The sequence below is a fragment of the Periophthalmus magnuspinnatus genome, chromosome 19, assembly GCF_009829125.3.
Source record: "Periophthalmus magnuspinnatus isolate fPerMag1 chromosome 19, fPerMag1.2.pri, whole genome shotgun sequence".
In the NCBI taxonomy this organism is placed as follows: domain Eukaryota; kingdom Metazoa; phylum Chordata; class Actinopteri; order Gobiiformes; family Gobiidae; genus Periophthalmus; species Periophthalmus magnuspinnatus.
Window position 1 is genome coordinate 6,738,700 of NC_047144.1, and position 22,011 is coordinate 6,760,710.

Sequence of the window (22,011 nt, forward strand, 5' to 3'; positions counted from 1 at the left end):
TGGACTTCACTGTGTGAAGGTCCCATGGGTGATGGAGTACTGCTTTCTGACTATATTCGATACAAAAAACACAAGGCCTTTGTCACTTTAAATCCTCGCCGTGTCTGAGTCGATGACATCATTGTCTGAGAACACATTACATCATCCCTTCCCAGGCCCTCTCTCGCTCAAAGACAGCACCACCTTATGTTGGCTTGCCCTCCTGCACTACCTGAGTTATATCTGCAGATGAGAAACCAATACCCACATGCATATTAATTGCAGTCTCGCTCAAATTAAATTGTTTACATGTTTGACATGTTAATGCATGATAATAACTATGTAAATGACCACTTCTAAGCATACGACAACTATAATGTTAATGCAAGAATATGAATGGGTTATGTTTTAAGGTAGAACACACCAAAACATAGTTAAGCCTAGAACATATTTTAAAGCTGTATGTCAACAGAATTCAATAAAATGTATTAAAACCATCTCCAGTGAAGAAGTAGAATAGACTGTAACATTTTGTATTTTCTATTATTTTTAATGTTTTATTTTTTCTAAATTGTTCTCCTAGTTGTAAAAATAAATCAGAATATAATTAACCAACCTAAAAATTCAAACAAACTTAAAACACTGTTAAATTTTAGAATTCATCATTTGAGACACTTGTGTAATTTAATCTAAATATTCCAGAAATGCAACATATTATCCTGGATTTATCAGAGGCAAATTGTAGATTAATCATTGTAGTGAATTTATCAGCTTTTGATTGGCCTGGTCGAGGACGCGCACAGAGCTGCGGAGAACGCTGAGAGAATGTTTCTTTAAGACCCATTACCTTCCAATCCGACAGAGGGGGGAGCCCGTGCTAAGGTGGAGTATCATCTCTCTTCGCGTTTTTCACCCCCCTATGCCGTTTACATGTGGAGACGAGCCACGGGGGCAAAAAAAACAGAGACATCAACGCGCTATCTCCGGCTCGAGCGAGTGGCACCGTGGAACGAACCGCCGAGATGGGCCAGAGGAATATTTAACATCAAACATGGACACTACGGGCTCCCCGCGATGACTGTGGTAAGGATGCAACTTCACACCGCCCCTTCCTATGCAACCCAGTTACCCCATTGCAAATAAAACCGTGCGCCGCTGTGAAAATAGTGCACGCAGAGTGATGCCATCTCGACCGTGCGCACAGGATGGAGCGCTTAACTATGCCTCCTCTTAAACGTGGTGTTGTCAAGGTTCGAGGAGGCAGGGGTGGCTGTGTACAGTGCATGTGTGTGAATGAGGAGGGAGGAAAGGAGGGAGGGGGGGGGGGGGGGGGGGCGTTTGAATGGAGGCAAATGGCATGGAATAGACTCGGGCTTTAGGACAGGTGTGTGGTGGTATCATTTATTTGGGGCGCGCTTTTTAGCTTCTTTTAATCAGTTTGTTGGGGGTGCGAGAGGTTGGCAGTGGAGAGGAGGAGGAGGAGGGGGGCGGGGGGGAGTCCTGGTGAGCCCGGAGAAGATGCTGCCACTCTGCATTGGCCTACTATGTGTTGCTTATAATTAATCATGGCTGTAACTAAGCATTTGCCGTTGGGAGCTTTTTCAAGTCAAGCCTCTCAGTCTGCTGTCACACGGGGCCTAACTGTGGAGCTACTACGCGGCCTATTAACAGACATTATCACCATCCTTTCTTCCATTTTGTACACCAAGTTGCATTTCCATTTGAACGCACAGGGGCTTTACTATGAGAATGTAAATATGCGCGTGCACGTAAAGCTGGCTCATGCACCTCTCCTCCATACATTACGAATATGGAGGTATACAGTAGGCTAGTCTTATGCGCGTCGTCATGTGGCCATTACGCCGAATGAGTGCACTGTGGACTCCGATTCCCCTCGACCCAGCTGCCGACAATCACTTATCGATTCCAATGATGCGTTTCTTGCCCGGGGGGTACCGTTTCGTGGTATTAAGGCGAGGGGGAGGTGGAGGGAGGAGAGGGAAGGCGCACGTTCATCATTAGTGGCTATATGTTTCTGCTATATAACCAAGCAATGTGCGTGCATCATCCCTTTCTGCAGGAAATGCCTCTGAATGCAAAAGCAAATACCGTCTTGCTTTTGTCATCCTGCAAAGCCATCTCTCCCGCTGTCTAGCTTGCAGTGTCTTTTTTATTACTCGAATTAGATATTTGTTCATGCGTAATTGGATGTCATGCGTAATTGGATGCCATGTACAGTATTAATTGGTGGCACTGAATAGGGTGTAAAGCCAGCGCGTTGAGTCTAGAGTAGGCGGCTTCTGGACTGATGATGTGGATAATCAAAACACCCACATGTGCAGACACAACGCACACAACAGAGTGGACACCAATAGAACTGCTGAAGTCAGTCTGTTGCAGAGCTGAAGCTTCCTCTTGGTTTAAGACAAGCTCTAGTCACATCCTTTAGTAACAGTGACCATGATCAAACCAGGGCTACAGGGGACATTCTGCTGGTTGGATACTGGTTTAGACTTTGTTCAGACCTGGACTACCTCTGGTTTTGTCCACTGACTGCCCTTAGACCTGTGAGGACTTCAGTCATAGATTATATGGATATAAAGCTCACCTGTTTCAGTCTGGGTTTAAAAGAGCCTCAGCTAAACAAATGAATGGTAACAAATGGTGAGGGTCATTGTGAATGAAATGATGCTTTTATTTTTATCATTAATGAATTGTGTGTTTATATTGTGTTACAGACTAACCAGGTGTGATTAAGAAACTATAAGTCTGTTTCAACAAGTTGTAAAGTAATCAAGTCCTAAAGTGATTGAACTGAGTGATTAGTTGAGAAAGGTCAACAAATGAGTAACCTAAGATAACAGAAAGGCTGTGTGAATGTGGGGAGGGGTCTGGGATGTTGTCCTACTGACAGATAAGGAAATTGTTGGAATGTCAAACTGTTAATAAAAAGGCTGGTCTGAGAAGGAACGATGGAGAAGACAGAGCAGACTTCATGGAAGCAAGTCCTTGCAGTTTCTTCTGTGCTCCTTCCCTCTGATCCTCTCTGATCAGAGTAAATAAGTCTAAACCTGTTTTGAGTCTTTATTGGTAAAACAGCACATCGACTGTCAACTATTATTTTATCCAACTGATATACACACATTTATATTTTTATTTACTGGCTTTATTTGAATTGTATCACGGCTGTACAATGCTTTGTTGAACTTGTAATACGCTGGTCATTAGTCATTTCTTATAACCATTACTACACACAAGCTTGTTCTTGATGTCTGACCAATACAGCGAAATAAATTTTTCACCACCACCACCTGTCATTCGCACACCACATCCACACAGGCACGGTGGGAGAAGTGTCTTGCCCAAGGACGTAATGACAATGTGCAGTGGTTGAAGCTGAATAATGAAAGATGACCCTACATTGCAAAGTAACAAAGAGTAAAGTTACAAACTGAAGCTCACATTGTAGTTGTCTCAGAGTCTTTACTGTCTTTGCTAGAAAGTCAGTGCCATTTTCTCCTTGTTTTTAGTTGGACGATGATTCCCTCTTAGTGCTTGAGCCAGTTCTCCTGCACAAGCCGCTCATTTCATGGACTTCAATCACTAGTTATTTTTATTATGTCCAACTCAGGCCTTCATGTAATAATAGCTTCTGACCAGGTAGCTCTGTAACTAGTTTTGATTCATACAGTAGATGATTTTGGTTGGACAAAGCATTTTTATAGCTCTGCCCAGTCTCTCTGACGTACCCGGGCCTGCATGGGGCACTAAATCAGTCCAAAGCACTTAAAAGTATAAAGGCCAGCATGCGCCCCGGAGTACTGTAGACTAGACAGTGAAGAATATGGGAGAGAAGAGAGGCTCAGCTCACTATAATAATGTTGATTGCCTGAATCTATACAGCCCTGGCACATGGTTTGGAGGGAGAGACAGATGCTTTGTCTACTAAAAAAATGTAATTTAGAAGATTTATAATTTAGAAATCCTTTTTCTGAGTGAGGAGAATCAAAACAAACATGACTGTGGCACTAGTTTCTTATTATTTGCAGCACAGGTTGAATTTAATCTGAATGACCTACTGTTTTAACCTGTCAAAGTAACACTGTTTTGCTTAGAATAGTTTTGTAACAAAGGTATGTGCTTTATGAAATACCTAAATGAAGACGATAAACATGTTGTCAAACGATTGCTTGTTGTTTAGCTTTGCTGTGTGTCTGCAGTTAATTGAATACTTATTGAATCGCGATCAGATATTTAAACTTTAGAACATCTAAATGGAAAATATGAGGTAAAAAAACAGTAATACAGGTTTTAGCCCAGTCCCACACAGTATACATTGTTGTTTTACATATACTAAAATAACTCTTGAGCCGTAATGTCTAATATATTTGTTGCTCTCTATCTAAACAGTTTTCAGCTTGTATGATACTATAACAATTGTTTGGGAGATACACAAAATGAATATATTGAATACCTCATGTACTATTAAAAATGCTGATTGAAAATAATAAGAGAAAATAAGAGAAGCAAAGGTAAAAGGTAATAACTGCACAGTCCTAAGGTACATTTTAGCACATTTCTGATGAGCTGACATAATCATTTCTGTACAGGATCACTGGGATTATTTAAAAAAATACAGAAATATGTCAAATCACCTGGCCAGTTTGACTGTAAATAATTTTCTATCAGACAACATGCATTGGCTTGGTTGTTATAAGTGACCTAACATTTGTTTGTCTCTTGTCTTCTCTGTTTGGCAGCTCCCTCCGATGGTGCACTGAGGAGCTCTGTGGACACAATAGAGTAGCATCCTCCCTCCTCTCTCCCCTCTGCTCCCATTGCCCCTCCCTGCTTCTCCTGTGCCAGTCCCAGCCACCCACTGACCATCTCCCCATAGAGCCGTCCTATACTTATGTAACATAGGAATACACAGCTTTTTGTTCTGTAAATAAGAAAGTATAAAAGTCTCAAGGCAATAAGATTATGATGCGGACATGACCAAAGGAATGCTATTTTTGAAAAGAAGTAATGATTTATATTTTGTACTTTAGAAAAAACAAGGCACGACATTTGCACGCACAATCCCAATCCTATTTATTTCCTAAGTAACAAACGAATACAAACACCACGATCTCATGATGATGTGCGAAGTGATGCCCACCATTTCGGAGGATGGGCGCAGCGGGACAGGCGGCGGGCCCACCTCTCCTGGTGGGCCAGGGGTCGGGGCAGGTGGGGGTCCCGGGGGTGCCATGGGGGGAGGTGGGGGCTTCAGCGGCCGGGACCCTAGAGGAGGAGGGGGTGGGGATGAAGGAGGAAGCACAGGCAACCTGGAGTCCCTGATGGTCAACATGCTGACGGAGCGAGAACGCCTTTTGGAGAATCTACGGGAGACCCAGGATAGTTTGGGGACAGCTCAGCTCCGCCTCCGAGAGCTGGGACACGAGAAGGAGTCTCTACAGAGGCAGCTGTCCATCGCACTGCCACAGGTACGCACTCTCTGAAGGCACACACGGCTATTTTTGTCATTGCGAACCATTCAGATGCAAAGGTTTGGCTCTGTCAGCAGTTTTCAGGCCAAGAAGAGCCCGGACAGCCAACTTAAATCCAATAGCAGAACTACAAATTATCCTGATTATAATTTGAAACAGTCTGCACTAAAGAAAAGGTAAATGGCGAAGCCTGACTAACTGAATTTTTACTTTAGTATTTCATATTAAAAAGCTTAAATGTCACTGAGAATTGTTCAAATAAATGACAAACTATTATCTTCAACTTGAAAATTAAAACCCTAAACCATTACATGTTTGTCACAGAAATGCAGTCCCTCAATTGTGAGAGTTTTTAAGATTATTTGGCCAAAAACAATCTGCTTTGACATTAAAATGTCTGCTACATTGTGCAAATGTTGTGCGTGTTGTCTTTTTAAGTCTATAAGATGGTGTGAGTTATTTTTTGATTAAATGGACCAAACACTAACTAGGATATCACTGATGGAATGATGGTAGCCCTGTATGGCTCTCTTACATTTAATCTGGGCAGAGCAGCCTTTAGCATCCTGCTCCTGTGTCTTCCTGACTGGTTTGGTGGGCTCTTGTGAAGGGGGATTATGAGACAGTAAGCCTCAGCAGTGACAGTTCATACTGAGACACAGAGTGGATGTTAAATACTTCCTGCTCCATGTCTGAAGACATTTCATCACTAATGTTGGTCTCCTCACTAATGCAGTGAGCGCACTTGTATCTCCCTTTTGCTTTAGGTCTTAGTAGCTGCTGCCATTGGCCCATTCTTTTATTGTTTAAATTCACTTTACATGACAAAAATAACATAGTATGAAAAAGTACTTATTATATTGTTAGGTTTTTCCAGAGTAACATTTTTATCAAAGATGTACCACATGAACAATATTCTTGCAATGCAATTTATTGTCCATAAGTTTCTGAAGTATATAGTTTAAAGGGATGGACAGGGACACTAACTGTCACACAGACCCTTATCCAAACCAGACACCAATTCCACAAGGCCAAGAGCCAATGGGCCCACTGTGTCACCATATGTGGACAGTGATTCTAATGCTCTTTTTCCATCTTTACTTATATTTACATATCGTGTGTTTCAATGCATCTAATTGGCTTAGTGTCAGTAATAAACTTAAATCCTTGATCATGGGTGTTAAGATGCTGTTTTAATTTAGTTGCAAATGTGTTCCTGGTGGTGATGTGAATGACGCTGAGATGCGGTGTGCTCTGTTGAGCTGGGCCATTGTGTAACACTGTGATGCAATCCGTCCACAAGTGCTCACACACAGATGAGCAGGAGGGGAAAGTGTGTCAGCGATTTACATGTTTTTTTTTTATTGTACTTTACATCATATATGCTGTGTGATTCCATCTCAGTGGTTCATTCCATCTTACCCTTTACAATCAAGAGTGGCCTTTAAAGGCAGTCAGTGTGCTTTTTTTAGGATTGATAGTAATCAACTCACAATGGGCCTGAGGCAGTGTCTAAACTGGGCTCAATCCTTCCATAAGACCTATCTTCAACAAATTCTACACGGATCTTTTGTGAAGAGTAGGAAATTTATAAAGAAAGTTTTAGTTTTATAGGTTATAGTTTTCTCTGTCAGAAAATAAGGATTTTTTTATTTGTATATTTTTATCAATATATGTATGTAGTTCTAGCTGGCCCAGGGTATGTCTTATAGCACACCTTTAATATCCATCTAGAGCCCCAAGGTTCAAAAACAGATTTGTTTTTCATTACATCAGGACTTTGGGCCACACCATCATTGTTGTCACTCTTCTGATTGTAGTTCAAAGTTGAAAATGCCACGACTGTGACTATTGTGTACTAGGACTGTGCAATTTTAGGGAAAAAATAGTCATTAATTTGGATTGCAACTGAACTTTGCTCCAAACCACATGCTTTTACTGACAGTGGATTGGCCATAGACCTCTCAAAGAGCCTCAAAAGAGCCAAGATCACTGACAATCTGAAATAACGTGATCTCAAATTTAATTAAATTCCCAGCCCTAGTTCATAGTAGTACACATTTGAGAGAAGTAATTGAATAATGTATTTATCTTTTTTCATCTAATCTACCCTTTTACAAGTTAAAGAAGACTGTTTCTTGTTTGTAGAAGACATTTATTACCAAAATAATTGCAACTTACTCTGTCAACACTGCCAATGTTGTGCACTGATTCATGCCCCTAGCGGTTAGATAAGGACCAAATATTCACTGTTAAAAAAAACTTGCCATATCAATACAAACCTTTTCAATTTCTTTCTACTTATGAGGTAACACCCATCTCTGCAGAATGTAAATTTGTTTGGTTCACACCTAAAATGCAACGTGTCTTTTCTACAGGAGTTTGCTGTTTTAACAAAGGAGTTGAACGTTTGCCGGGAGCAGCTTCTGGAGCGAGAGGAGGAGATCGCCGAGCTTAAGGCGGAGAGAAACAACACACGTGTAAGATGTTTAGGCGCCATTTTGCTTTGTTGCACGGTAACAGCCTCAGTGTTAGCTTATTCACCCACTCTGGTTGTGTGGGTGCAACACTCTTCTACTCTTTTACCTTGGTGCTTTTCCTCCTTATTTAAAGCTGCACTAACTTTTCTGGTGGAGGGTCCGCTACCTGCTTGTCTCCATGGAGATGTTGTTGCTTTGCCTGGAATATTCTCTAGAATGGCATTAAACTTCAGTTGATGCTCAGATCAGCTCTGTGGAGTACCCAGTAAGTTTAATGCCTTATTGTGAAATATTCCAGGAACAGCAACAAGATCTCCATGGTGACAAGCAGCAGCACTACACTAGAAAATTTAGTACACTTCTTTTAACTCTTAATAATTCTGATATAACATTTTACGATTTGGGGGAAAATTGCAATTTTACAAAAGTGTCACACATATTAGCTAGATACCCTGACTGAGAAAACAAATTAGTCAAATCCTAATTCACTTGACTACTTTAGATATCATATTCAATCTATTTGCTGTCTTGGGTAATAAGTGGTTTGTTTTATTTCTAGTCAGTAATTGGAAATCCCCGCTTTCTCTTCTCTACCTTTGTCATAATGTTCTTTCGTATGTTTAGTTGTTGCTGGAGCACCTGGAGTGTTTGGTGTCCCGTCATGAGCGCAGTCTGAGGATGACCGTGGTGAAGCGACAGGCCCAGTCTCCAGCAGGGGTCAGCAGTGAGGTAGAAGTCCTAAAGGCCCTCAAGTCCCTGTTTGAGCACCACAAGGCCCTGGATGAAAAGGTGCTGTCATGTCTCATACAAAACAATACGAACTTCACATTTAGAGTTACTTCTCACACTGTATTTTATTTCTGGTTTTCAATGTAACTTACAGGTCCGAGAGCGGCTGCGTGTGGCCCTTGAGAGAGTGTCCATGTTAGAAGATCAACTTGCAGCATCTTCTCAAGAGGTAACATAATTTTATAGGTGTTTGTGCATTACTGAGTCTACGTCTATATGTAGAAAGTACACTAATCGATATGGTCTGTTTTGTCTTGCAGGTAATCTCTTTAAGAGACCAAATTAAAAGACGTCAACAAGGGGTGGACGGCGGGAAAGATGTAAGGGAGGGCTCCATGCATGTTGGCTCCAGTTGTTTGTGTATTGTGTTAGCGTCCACACATTCAGTAGAGCAGTAGATGTATGGGTATCATGGTGTGTCAATGTGCTTCTAAATATACTCACTATTCATGTGGAAGCTCAACTGATTCTAACTGATTATCTCTCTTTATCACTTGCATTTCATTGTGTGTTGTCATCACTTCAGCGCCTTCCTAATGGCCCCTCCTCCAGCCTGGAGGATGGAGAGCTGGAGCGGCAGAGAGAGGGAGAGATAGAGAGACAGAGAGCTGAGCTGTCCCAGCTCCGCGAGAGGCTAGCCCTCATGTGTCGACAGGTGAGCCCCCTATTGTACCTGATGTGAGGTGAGAGCAGAAAGAGTGTCCTCACCACTATGGATCCCAGAAGGAGATAGAACAGTAATAAGGCCAAACGTGCTTTTGGTATTGGCTTTCTCTTCCCTCTGGTGGCCATTTAGATTACTACATCTGTAGTCACAATTAAACTTCAGGCATTGGGATGGGCATGTTTGGATGTTATAAACATGGGTAATATATTGGTTATAAGCACTGATAGAGCAGTGTAAGGCTCAAATACCTGGGCAGAAGAACAAGATAGATTCCAATTTTCCCAAAACAGTGTGTGCACTGTCTATTGCATCAGTCTTTTTGCCCTGAAACAATAGATTTACCACAGGGGCCTTTGTAATCACTCAGTGTTACATCTGTGTTTACACTACGACAGCACTGACTCATACATTCTCCATCACTGCTGTCTTGTGTCCATTCGCGGCGTCCCATCAGGTTGGTGAAATAGAGGAACAGCTTGCGGCCGCCAGGAGAGAAGTGACGAAGACAGAGGAGGCCAATCAGAAACTGCAAAGGGAAGTCAAGGAGGTCTGTCAAGCCAGTCTGTCTTTATGCTGCCAAAATCCAGTGTTTTATAATTAGGCAGATAATATCTATCAGACAAATGTAATTTTTTATTTAGGCTTTCAACGCTAAATATTTAGTACATGTAAAGGCATGTGTATTTACAAAAATGTATGGAAATAAATCAATGTCTGCAATATGTGTATCTGTGGTTTTCAGGCTCTATGCCAAAGAGAGGATATGGAGGAAAGAATCACAACACTAGAACGCAGGTATGCTTTCTGTTTTGTAATCTGTTTTTATATTTGAACAACATAATGAACACCACATTTGAACACCTTAATTTATCCAAAGCACTAAGAGAAGGGCCATATGCTTCACCTGTTGGCTGACAAAATGTTGCAACGGTGTCTTGACACTTAATTATACAGTCCAATCTTGTTGTACATAAATTACATTACACTTTGTCGATAATGAATATAGAAGAGCTAATGATCAAAAAAGGGCAGAGTTCACCATGTAAGACACTGTTCGATCATATATTTCTGTTACACATTGAGACAAATTTAGTTACTCAACCATTGTCTGCTAAATGTTGTTGTGCAGGTACCTCAGTGCCCAGAGGGAGGCGACTTCTCTCCATGATATTAAAGACAAGCTGGAAAATGAGCTGGCCAGCAAAGAATCCCTGTACAGACAGGTAAGGGCCGTTGAATTTACAGTAGTACGTAGAAAACAAAACTAATCTGAATAAAAACTACTGGTTGCATTTAGATTCTTAAATGCAATGGCATCACATTTTACCAATATGTATGCATTAATTGTAAGCTACAGTAACATATATGCTAAGTAATCACAAGAAAAATATTGATTATATTGTGATGATATCTTACACCCAGTGATATTTTAACAATTGTTCCCTGTGATAATCCTCAGAGTGAAGAGAAAAACCGGCAGCTTCAGGAGCGTTTGGATGAGGCCAAACAGAAGCTGCAGCAGACCCTGCAGAGGGCTGAGACCCTGCCTGAAATCGAGGCCCAGCTCGCCCAGAGAGTGGCAGCCCTCAATAAGGTATAGCCCCCTCTGAACCAAAACATTTGGTTGTGGCTGTAGAGGCCCTACACATCAACCTATTGGAACTATAAATATTCTTTATTTATAATATAAATTAGGCTGAGGAGCGGCATGGGAACTTTGAGGAAAGACTTCGACAAATGGAGGCCCAGCTCGAGGAAAAGAACCAGGAACTTCAGAGGGTAAAATGATAAGGCGTCATTGTATATAAGGCATAATTGTTTAATTCAAGCGTGTTTCTGTCCTTTCTTGAGCGTTGAAATCCATGTGCTTCCAGGCTAGGCAGAGAGAGAAGATGAATGACGAGCACAACAAGCGTCTGTCAGACACTGTGGACAAGCTCCTGTCTGAGTCTAATGAGAGACTGCAGCTGCACCTGAAAGAGAGGATGGCTGCTTTGGAGGAGAAGGTGCTTCACTCATCATTCATGCTCTGTTTGTTCACTAAGGGAACCGCTAACATGAATATTTACTTCATGAACAGAATGCACTTTCAGAAGAACTGTCAAATATGAAGAAGATTCAGGATGATCTTCTTGCAAATAAGGTATCTAAACTTTTTTGTATTTTTTGTATGTGAGGTCTTCTTTTAAAATCCTTGATGTTCTGTTTATTCTCACACTTATTAGCTGTGATTTCCAACTTTGAAGGTGCCAAAGCCCACATGAAGTTTCTATTACTGTTTGTTACTAATGAATATCCCTGTCCTGTGCATTATGTAGCTGAGGCTATGTGCTGATAGATGTGTGTCTGTTTTAGGAACAGCTCCTCGCTGAACTGGAGCGCATCCAACTAGAGCTGGACCAGCTGAGGGGCAGGCCCGGATCCTCTTATTCCAGGTTGGTGCAGAAGTCCTAAATAATGTCATCTTCAAACTATGAAAATATGAGAGGTGTCCTATAATCTTCTAAAACATGACTTCATGATGTTGATGCATTGTTTTTTTATTCCGCCTTTCAAGACATCCAGCGCTTTACACTGCATTATTCATTCAGTACACAATCAGTGGTGGTAAGCTACTGCTGTAGCCACAGCTGCCCTGGGATAAACTGATGGAAGTGAGGATGTCAATCTCAGCCCTTTTCAACCACAAATCGCTCATGCACACAAAATATTCATACTAGATGATGTGGGTGAGGTGGATAATGCTGGGGTAGCTCATTTTCAAACTTTGACAGGTAGTATGCATTTCAAGTATGCATTTAAAGCTATCTAACTTGTGCCTAGCCCTCACAAACCCCTTTGGCACATCACTAATATTTACATGCATTATTCTGTGGCGATCATCACAGCTTTAGTACAGGTTTTTCTGACACAAAAGTGAGGCAGAGTGGACAACCCCTACATAGCCAATCAGATCTTATCCCAAAATCATATAGTGACTTACATGACTCTTTATTAGGAACTTGCAATAGACAAAATATTTTCTAACTAGACAAATCCAGTTTATAGTGGTCTGACATGTCCCAAAATTCTTTTTACCAGAGATTGGGACTTACAAGTCATGACTTGGACTTGATTGACCACTATTTTGAGGATCTAAAAGTGGTGATAAAGTGGAATAAGAGTTAGGACTCGACTTAGACTTGAAGGCCATTGACTTGGGACTTAACTCAGACTTGGGCCCTGAGACTTGATACCTCTCCTAAAAAAAAAAAAAAAAATGTGTGTGATATTGTATTGTCAACTGTCTTACAATAATGTCGGGGCTGTCACAATAAATTAGATCCATTGCTTAAATGCGTAATTTTGTTGCAGCAACCGATAACAAACAGAGGGAACTACATAGACCATGATCCTTTGCTCCATTTCAGTGCAGACACTGGATAAAATTATTGTTATTTAACATGTTTAAATCTTAATTCTTTGGATTATGACAGTACTGATCTGCACTAAGGTGTTTTTGAGGCATTTAAAAAGAAGATGAAGCATGTCTACAATTCTGTTAGCCTCTCCCAGTATCTTGCCATTTGAATATTGCTGCATCTATTTGTTATGACTTTTTTAGATAATACAATTTACTTGAAAAAGGATATATAATCAACTAATAATATAACTGCACAAATATGAGCTGTATATGGTACTTCAGTTTAAAGACTTGAAATGACTTTAAGCTTAATGCAGAGAGGGCTTGGACTTGACTTGGACTTGTGGGCCACTGACTCGGGACTCAACTTAGACTTGCACAACAGGGACTTGGTCCCTCCTCTGCTGCTTACATGTTGTGGAGGGGAAAACAAATGATAATTTATAACAAAAAAAAAGTTGAGTACTTCAGGATGCAACAACACTCGAGCCACTGCTGCCCCACTGGTATTCCCAGTAGTCTCCCATCCAAGTACTCCAAGTGCTAACCAGGCTTGGCCTTGCTCAGTTTCAGAGATCTCATCACATTGGGCATCGACAAGCAGGTATGGCCACATGTGTGTTTAAGTTGTATTTTGTGCTCTTGTACTCTCAGGGCAGGTAGCGTGAGTTCTCTCCCCTCCACCCTTTTCCGAAGATCTCTTCCTGGCAGCTCGTCCGAGCTACGGTACCCCCAAGGAGGGGGCTCCCTGCCGGCAGGCTATGGCAACTCTTCAGGAAGTGTGGTGGTCAGGAGGACACACCGGGGCCGATGGGGCAGCAGAGATGATAGTAATAAGGTAATCTCAGTAAGGCCAGATTTAATCTAAAATCTATTTAGATTCCATTAATAAAACTATTATTTTGTTGTGAGTATGATAAATTGATATAAGCTTCTCTAGAACCCATGTGGTCTGTTGATGTGTTTTCCAGTATGGTGACTGGGATAGCAGTGGAATGCTGGCTCCAGGATTTGAAGGTGGAGTGGAGGGAGGCTGCTCTGACGATGAGGACGACAGGGAGACACTGTTCGGCTCCGAGCTGTTGTCTCCCAGTGGACAGACAGATGTCCAGACACTGGCCATCATGCTTCAGGAGCAACTGGAGGCCATCAACAAAGAGATTAAGTGGGTTTGCTTCTTCTTCTTAATGCCTTCTTAAAGAACACATTTTGAACTTCTTCCCTTGCAGACTGATCCAGGAGGAGAAGGAGAGCACGGAGATGAGAGCAGAGGAGATAGAGAGCCGTGTGAGCAGTGTGGCTCTAGACACCCCTGCACTGCCTCCCTCTTCTCTAGGCGGCAGGGGGTACATCACCCCCTCAATCACCTCCTCCACCTTAGCCTCGCCCTCACCTCCCAGTTCAGGACATTCCACCCCTCGCCTTCCCCATTCTCCTGCCAGAGAGACAGAACGACAGGTACAGACAGACGTTGCTTTGGAGATTTATTGCATGTAAAAGACTGCTCACTATTAAAATACTGTGAATGGCCTTTGTAGAATAGCAAAGAGGGTGAGGAATGCCGAGCTCTCGCCCTGATAGACTCCACCCCTCCACCTGTTCCCCGAGCTCTGAGACTGGACAGAATGACACACACTCATCCAGGTGCAGGCCTAGATGACCACAGAGAGTTTCGCAGGTAAATTAATGAAGGAAACCTATTAATATATGAATCTAAAATAAAATATTTATGGAAATGGCTTTGATGTTGTCTCTGTGTAGCCTCTCTGCTGATGGAGCTACAACTGCTAGTCAAGATTCCCTGCACAAAGCCAGCAAAAAGAAAAGCATTAAGTCATCAATTGGACGCCTTTTTGGTAAAAAGGAAAAGGGAAGAATGGGTGCCCCTGGTCGGGAATCTTCCTCACTAGGTTTGCAAATCCTTTCTTTTTTTTTTTTTTTACAAATTCCCAAAAAAGAAATATTGAAAATATATTTTTCATAAAATATATTTCAGCATCTACTCCATCCGATGACTTGGGATCAGCTGACCCCTTAGGCTTAGCCAAACTTGGGACAGGAACTGTGGAAAAAGATCGCAGAAGCAAAAAGAAGTAAGGCCTTTTGTGATTGTACTTTGTTTTGACATTTCTGAAATATTTACTGTTACTATATAAACCCTCTACATTATATGAATGAACATTGCCAACAAATACCATAGTTTTTAGCAGCTAATGTGGTCTGTGAAGTTCTATTTATGAAAGTAGGGGTGAGATATTACAGCCTAATCTCTTAAAGTAATCTGTCAAACTTGGCTTTCCACTCTCTGTGCCAGACACGATCTGCTGGAGGAGGCCTGTCGTCAGGGTCTGCCTTTTGCCTCGTGGGACGGTCCCACTGTAGTTACATGGCTTGAGGTATAACCTGGCACTACTCTAATAGGCTGCATGGTTAATTTAAATAGCATCATTTGAATTACTTTCCACTTATAACTGTACACTGCTTTCCATTTCCTAGCTGTGGGTTGGGATGCCAGCCTGGTATGTGGCAGCATGTCGTGCCAACGTGAAAAGTGGCGCCATCATGGCTAACCTTTCTGACACAGAGATCCAGAGAGAGATTGGCATCAGTAACCCACTGCACAGACTCAAACTGCGTTTGGCCATCCAGGAAATGGTGTCTCTCACCAGCCCGTCTGCTCCAGCAAGCACACGCTCTGTAAGGGTCCACCTCATAAAAACAGAATAAACACAGACCATTCACAATGACATCATTCATTCTTGTGTCAAAGTGGAATCTAACAAAACATCTGTGTATTGTCTGTGCAGTCTACAAGTAATATTTGGATGACACATGCTGAGATGGAGTCCCTCGCTGCTGCCACCAAACCAGTAAGACTCAAAACTCAAATGTTGTATAAATATCTTTTTATTGGGATAAAATCTTAGTGCTATGGGTAATAGTATGTATTTTATTCATCAATGATTTAAATCATTTTTGAGTGAATTTTCACTCTATCCTGCCATTTGATTAAGTTTGTTTCTTTGTCTGTGTCTCTGATTAGGCGTGTTTGGCTACACCTTTCCCTTGCTATTCCCTCAGTTTCTGTTTTGATGTAGTGTTTCTCCTTCTCATTCTCACTTGACTAACAAAACTTCTCCTTCTGCTTTCCTTGCTCTTTACATTGTGCCACACTGACCTCTATTGCCACCACAACACTGCCCTCCTGGCGACCCTTGCTTCTCTTTGCGACTCTTTGTCCCCTTTTCTCACTCTTCCTCTCCGCCACGGCCACCAGGAGCAGAAGGAGTTCAGCTGGGATCAGGTTAGTTGTTCACACCACATGACTGGACCTATATTGCGTGTGTTTTCTGGGGCCTCTCTAAAACAAATATTTATAAAGAGCTAAATGTCACAGGCTTCAGACATGAGGCTTCTTTCATCTCGGGTAGAATAAGTGTATGAGTCACCAAATAACAGGAACCATGTACACAGGAGTCTGGGAGCGGGAAAGACAGGCAATTCAAACTGTCATAATTTCCCCCTGTGTCCCTGTCAGATCCTGGCCTATGGAGACATGAACCATGAATGGGTTGGAAATGAATGGCTGCCCAGTCTGGGTCTCCCACAGTATCGTTCATACTTCATGGAATCTTTAGTGGACGCTCGCATGCTCGATCACCTCACAAAGAAAGAACTGAGGGGACAACTCAAAATGGTGGACAGTTTCCACCGGTAAGGATGAATGAAATTTGTTTTTATTATTGTCAGGGAGTTAGTCAAGCCGGATCCATCGACAGAACAAATCTAATGTTGTTGCTGCATACTTGTTCTTAATGAGTTGTATATGTAGTAGAGCTTAAGCTTTCAACTACTTTTTTCCCCTCATGTTCAGGGTCAGTCTCCATTATGGCATCATGTGTTTGAAACGTCTGAACTATGATAGAAAGGAGCTGGAGAGAAGAAGAGACGAGAGCCAGCATCAGAATCAAGGTCTACAATTTTGACCAATGTCTATTTATAGTGTACTCCTATTGTTTTTGTTTTAACTTTTATGGTCCTTCTCAGATGTGATGGTGTGGTCCAATGAGCGAGTGATGTGCTGGGTTCAGTCTATTGGCCTAAAAGAGTTTGCAGACAACCTGTTAGAGAGTGGGGTCCATGGGGCACTGCTGGCACTGGACGACACCTTTGACTACACCGATTTGGCACTTTTACTGCAGATACCAAATCAAAATACACAGGTATGTTAATGATATTGAATGTTGAACTATCATAACAAATAACACCAGTATAAATAACTTATAATATACTTTTAAACTTTTTTTCAGGCAAGGCAACTCCTTGAGAAAGAGTACAATGCCCTCATCTCCATGGGAACTGAGAGGCGGCCAGATGAGGTACAGCAGTATGGACACGAATACATTTATTTGTTTATTTATCTTTATTTATACAGCGGAAACACAATGAGAGCACTTGGGCTTTCTTGTTCATGGGTGCTCTGTTTAAAATGCAATACAAGCAGAAAAAAAAGAGTGAAATAGTGGATCCAGCAGTTTTCAAAGCAGAAGCCAAAGTCTGCATGTACCACATCCCCGTAACCCAGTACAGAGAGGAAGGTCGCTTGCGCAATTTCTTGTGTGTAATTTATTGGGATTCAATATTTGTTTCTGTAATAAAATGATATTTTTGATTTTAAATTGCTATATAATTCCAAGATATGTTTTTAAAGGATTTTTATAAAGGAAGTTTTGTCAAGCCAAAATCCAACATATTTTTAACTGATGACTCTTTCAATCAATGTGCCATTTAATGTATAAAGATTTGTATCTTGCACGCTACTTAAATGTTTAGAAAAAAAATCATACTCACTTTTATTTACATTCAAAGACAGTTTAATATTTATGCCAGAATTTTGGATTTCATTAAATTGTTGCAGTTTTAAAAGCACCTGATCAGCAGAGAGAGCAAACAAAACAGCATCATCTGCATAGAAATGTATGAGGCTTTCTTTTAAATTGAAGCCAATGGAATTAATAAAAATAGTTGAAAAGTAGAGGGCCCAAAATTGAGCCTTGGGGCACTCTTTACTTAAAGTTGGAAATCTGGTTTAAACCCACCAGCTGCTACTGCCTGGGTTCTGTTTGAAAGATAATTTTGGAACTAATTACATGTAGCATTGTCAAATCCAATCTACTTCAGACGCTTCAAGTTGACTCTAAGATCCACTGAGGCAAAAATCTTTAGTCAAATCAATAAACAGAGCTACACAGTCTTGTTTGTCATCAAGGGCTGAGAAAATGTCATTTAAAACTTTTGTGGTTGCAGGTACAGTACTATGCCCTTTTCTGAAAAACTGACTGATAAGACTTCAAAATGGAGCATTAATTTAGATAAATTGTAACTTGATTTGCAACTAACTTTCCTAAAACTTTAGCAAGACAAGGTCATTTAGATATTGGCTAGAAATGATTTGCAGTTTTAGTTGTCCCACGTTTATGTGAAGGCAAAACATGGGCCATTTTCCATAATTCTGGTGTAACGTCCGTTTGAATTGACAAATAAAAAATATGTAATAGAGGTTCAAATAAATATGGGGCAGCTAATAATAGAAGTTTTGGATCAAGATCATCAGCTCCCATGGAGTTCTTTAGGTCTATGGAGCGGAGAGCATTTAAGACCTCCATGTAAGTGAAAGGTGTTCACAAAAAAATGTGACTGTTATTTGCCTGAGGTTCAGATTCAACATAATCAAGATCAGAAGGATTATCCTGATCTTGATTATGACATTATTATCCAAAATGTCACATGCAGAGATAAAATACCTATTGAAAGCATCACGTGTTTCCTCTTTAGAATTTACAGTAGCTGAATATAATAAAATATTGGTTGGTAATGTATGAATATTAGGATCTGAGAGGAATCTTACTGTCCTCGAGAACTTTGCCAGAGTTCTGTGACTCTCTATCAGCACAGACATGCCTTTCTAACTGCAAATAAACATTCATTAGTTTTTCATTCAAATTCAATTTCAAATTCAATTCAAATTATAGTTTTTCATTCTAATTTTTAATTTAGGTGCATGTCAGTCTGCTCTATCATTAAATGTATTAATAAAAAAAAGTTTAAGGCCACAGTTTCGGGGAATGCTGATGTTCACCTGACATCACTGTAATACAGGCCACAGATGATGGCCTGCTCATTGAAATCTTCATATCACCTTTACACATGGATGTGTCTTTTTCACTTTATTTCGAATACATCCAATAGACAGTGGTCACTAAAATCACATAATGGGATTTGTTACACACACACATAATGGGGTTTGTTACACACATAATGGGGTTTGTTACACACACACATAATGGGGTTTGTTACACACACACACACACACACACACATAATGGGGTTTGTTACACACACACATAATGGGGTTTGTTACACACACACATAATGGGGTTTGTTACACACACACATAATGGGGTTTGTTATACACACACACATAATGGGGTTTGTTATACACGCAGGTTTCATGTCTTCATGGGGAGGGTATTCGATTGATTTGATTGTCAAATTGCTGCAACAACATTAGGCTCTTGTCTGTAGAGAATTGGTGGCATATGCCATTACTAAGAAGCCAAGTGGTTCAGCTGTGTTTACATTTGACTAACTACTACTGCCTCACTGTCACAACATGTCTTTACTTTGTCAAATAGTACTAATTACTCTAAACCCCATTATTAAAGAGCTGGTATTATCTGATTGTCCCTGCAGGATGGCACAAAAACATTCACGCGCTCTCCATCGTGGAGGAAGATGTTCCGAGAGAAGGACCTTCGCGGGGTGACTGCAGACTCCGCTGAGACGTTACCTGCCAACTTCCGTGCCTCGGCCATAGCTACTCCGTCAGTCACTCTGAGGAAAGTGCAGAGTGAAGGTGAGCCCACCAGCTCCTAAATCCTATTCAGACCCAAGTACTGTCTTTTTAATGTATATTTTTCTTTCTGTCAGCCAATTCTGGTCAAAGAGCAGAGTCGGGGTCCGTCAGAACATATTCATGTTAAAAGATAAGCACAGCAGGTGAGCAGCCTTTTCCAATGTTTTACATATAATCAACACATTTTCACAATCCTCTTATACTGTTTGTTCCAGAATCCCATTCCCAACTGAATCCACGATGAAAAAGAAAAAATATTCCTAAGAATCTAAATAAAAATGAACTCTAGAAGAAGATGACCAACCTCATTCGAGCCAAGTCTCGAAGAATCAATGACACTGAGTGACTTGTGTATAGATGAAAAAAGAGTGAATGCTTTTCCATCTGTTTCTCTCCATTTGACCCATAGTTGTGGCATGACACTGTTCGACTCTGTAGAAAGTGGACTGTAGAAAGTGACCATCGCCTATTGTGATTTAATTTTTTTATTTTTGAGTGTGAGGTGGCTGTATTGACACAATGAATTTATAGTTTTTTATAAATGGAGAAATGCATTCCTGTTGAGAAGAGGAAAAGGGTAATGTGGCACACATCCTTTCAGGTGAACTTGTTTTTGACAAAAAAAGAACATACTTCTTGAAACATCTTATACTATACAGTCGGGGAAGGAGTGGTTTACACGAACGAAAGTGCACATGGGGAGGGGTGGGGATTGTATGTTCTTAAGCCATAACAGAAAGAGATGCACAAATGTGAATAGGACAGACAATGAGACCAGTAGCAAGTGCTTTATATGAAAAGTGATAAAAAGACTCAAGCATCTGTGTTAATATGCATGCCAAAATGAACATTTTAGACAAAACATCATGATATCAATCATCCTATGATGTAAAAGCTTGAGTAAAGACTTTGTAAAATGTCTGTATTTTATTTTTATCATTTTTCTATTGTATGTATGTACAGTATGTATGTGTGTGTATTAAAACAGTATGTTCATTTCATACTTAGTTTTAAGACTGTAATTTCATTTTAGATTAAAAAATGAAATATGTTTTAAAATATGAACATTTGAGATATGCTACTTGTATGTGTACATTTTGAAAAGAAATGGTGTTGATTTAAATTCATATTATTGGAGAGTAGTGGTGATAAATGAATATTATATGACAACTATAATGATAATGATTGTAAAGCTGTAATTAAAACATATTGTAAAAAGTGTCATGGGTTTAATTATTCATATTCAAGGAAAGAAAAGAAAATATTTGTGTAAACATTAGTCAGAGTAGCTCTATGCAGCTTCATAACCTGCACTCATGAGTGTCACTCTGACAAATCCATGTTACCATAGACTTTATGAACGTTACTCACACACAAACACATATATACACACACATACACACCCCTACACACAAACACACTCACCCCTACACACAAACACACATATACAAACACTCATACACACACATGTACACACCAACACACGTACACGCACACAAACACACCCCTATACACACAAACACTCACACACAGACACACACACACCCCCACACCCACACCCCTACACACACACCCCTACACACACACACATACACACCCCCTCACAGAAAATCATTACTTGTAAAAGTGAAGTAAACTCACTAAAATAAACTGTTCTGTTATAAAAAGGTGATGCTAACAGTGTATATATGCTATATACACTTACACCTTAAATCTTTGTAGTCTACTTTTACCAGTGACATAAAGGGATGGTTTTCTGTGTTTTTGCAGAAAAAATGCATAAATTCGTTTTTGGGTCTTCACTCTTGGTAGGAAACTATACTTTTCACAGTTAAAATACTATTTTAGATTGAAACCATACAGTTTATGATTGCAACTGGGGTTATGTAAAAGGCAATCCATCTAACTCACTTTCACCAAAATGTCAGCCAGAAAAGAGAAAAGTGCCCACCTAGTTTGTTAAATATACAGGAACCAAGGGCAATGTTAAAAATAAGTGTGTTTGATTTTTGACAATTTAAAATACAATTTGGGAAGACTAATTAATCTACATTCAAAATCATTCACAGAAACATACAGGTGGATGACATAATACAACAGTCTGAAGTGAAAGTACTTAAAAACACACAGCGTTGGCTAATGTGTGAGTTTTTAAAGAGGTTTCTTCAGTAACTCCACAGCTGCTTTCCAGTAAACTTCTGCTTCCGCACCACACACACAAAGTCCCATTGTACTTGTTTATATTCGCAGTTGTTTTATTTATTTAAATGGTGACGCAGCAAAGA

The 22,011-nt window shown here is 40.5% G+C and overlaps 1 protein-coding gene across 2 annotated transcripts; it reads left to right on the forward strand.

Annotated features, from left to right (window-relative positions):
* The first annotated feature begins 872 nt into the window (after window positions 1-872).
* LOC117387444 (liprin-alpha-3-like) lies at window positions 873-19,961 on the forward strand. 2 transcript variants are annotated; one of them, XM_033984952.2, is made up of 32 exons: window positions 873-1,062; window positions 4,740-5,468; window positions 7,850-7,951; window positions 8,576-8,740; window positions 8,835-8,909; window positions 9,001-9,060; window positions 9,267-9,395; window positions 9,862-9,954; window positions 10,150-10,202; window positions 10,537-10,630; window positions 10,867-11,001; window positions 11,103-11,186; window positions 11,282-11,413; window positions 11,488-11,550; window positions 11,763-11,842; window positions 13,465-13,648; window positions 13,782-13,975; window positions 14,040-14,268; window positions 14,349-14,488; window positions 14,572-14,720; window positions 14,807-14,903; window positions 15,125-15,206; window positions 15,307-15,507; window positions 15,618-15,680; window positions 16,088-16,114; window positions 16,349-16,524; window positions 16,685-16,782; window positions 16,858-17,033; window positions 17,121-17,189; window positions 19,564-19,726; window positions 19,801-19,869; window positions 19,942-19,961. In XM_033984952.2, exons 2-31 carry the CDS (start codon window positions 5,115-5,117, stop codon window positions 19,851-19,853), a joined length of 3,720 nt encoding a protein of 1,239 aa, XP_033840843.1. In that variant the 5' UTR covers window positions 873-1,062; window positions 4,740-5,114; the 3' UTR covers window positions 19,854-19,869; window positions 19,942-19,961. The 2 variants fall into 2 exon arrangements, with proteins under 2 accessions (XP_033840843.1, XP_033840846.1); XM_033984955.2 differs by lacking the exons at window positions 16,349-16,524; window positions 16,685-16,782; window positions 16,858-17,033; ... (2 more) ...; window positions 19,801-19,869; window positions 19,942-19,961 and having other exon boundaries at window positions 15,854-16,108.
* Window positions 19,962-22,011: the final 2,050 nt, after the last annotated feature.

Coding starts and splice junctions, on each gene's coding strand:
- LOC117387444 (XM_033984952.2), top strand. CDS start 5,115: ATGATGATGTGCGAAGTGATGCCCACCATTTCGGAGGATGGGCGCAGC. Junction 8,741..8,834: donor ACAAGGCCCTGGATGAAAAG/GTGCTGTCATGT, acceptor TGTAACTTACAG/GTCCGAGAGCGGCTGCGTGT. Junction 11,002..11,102: donor GAGTGGCAGCCCTCAATAAG/GTATAGCCCCCT, acceptor AATATAAATTAG/GCTGAGGAGCGGCATGGGAA.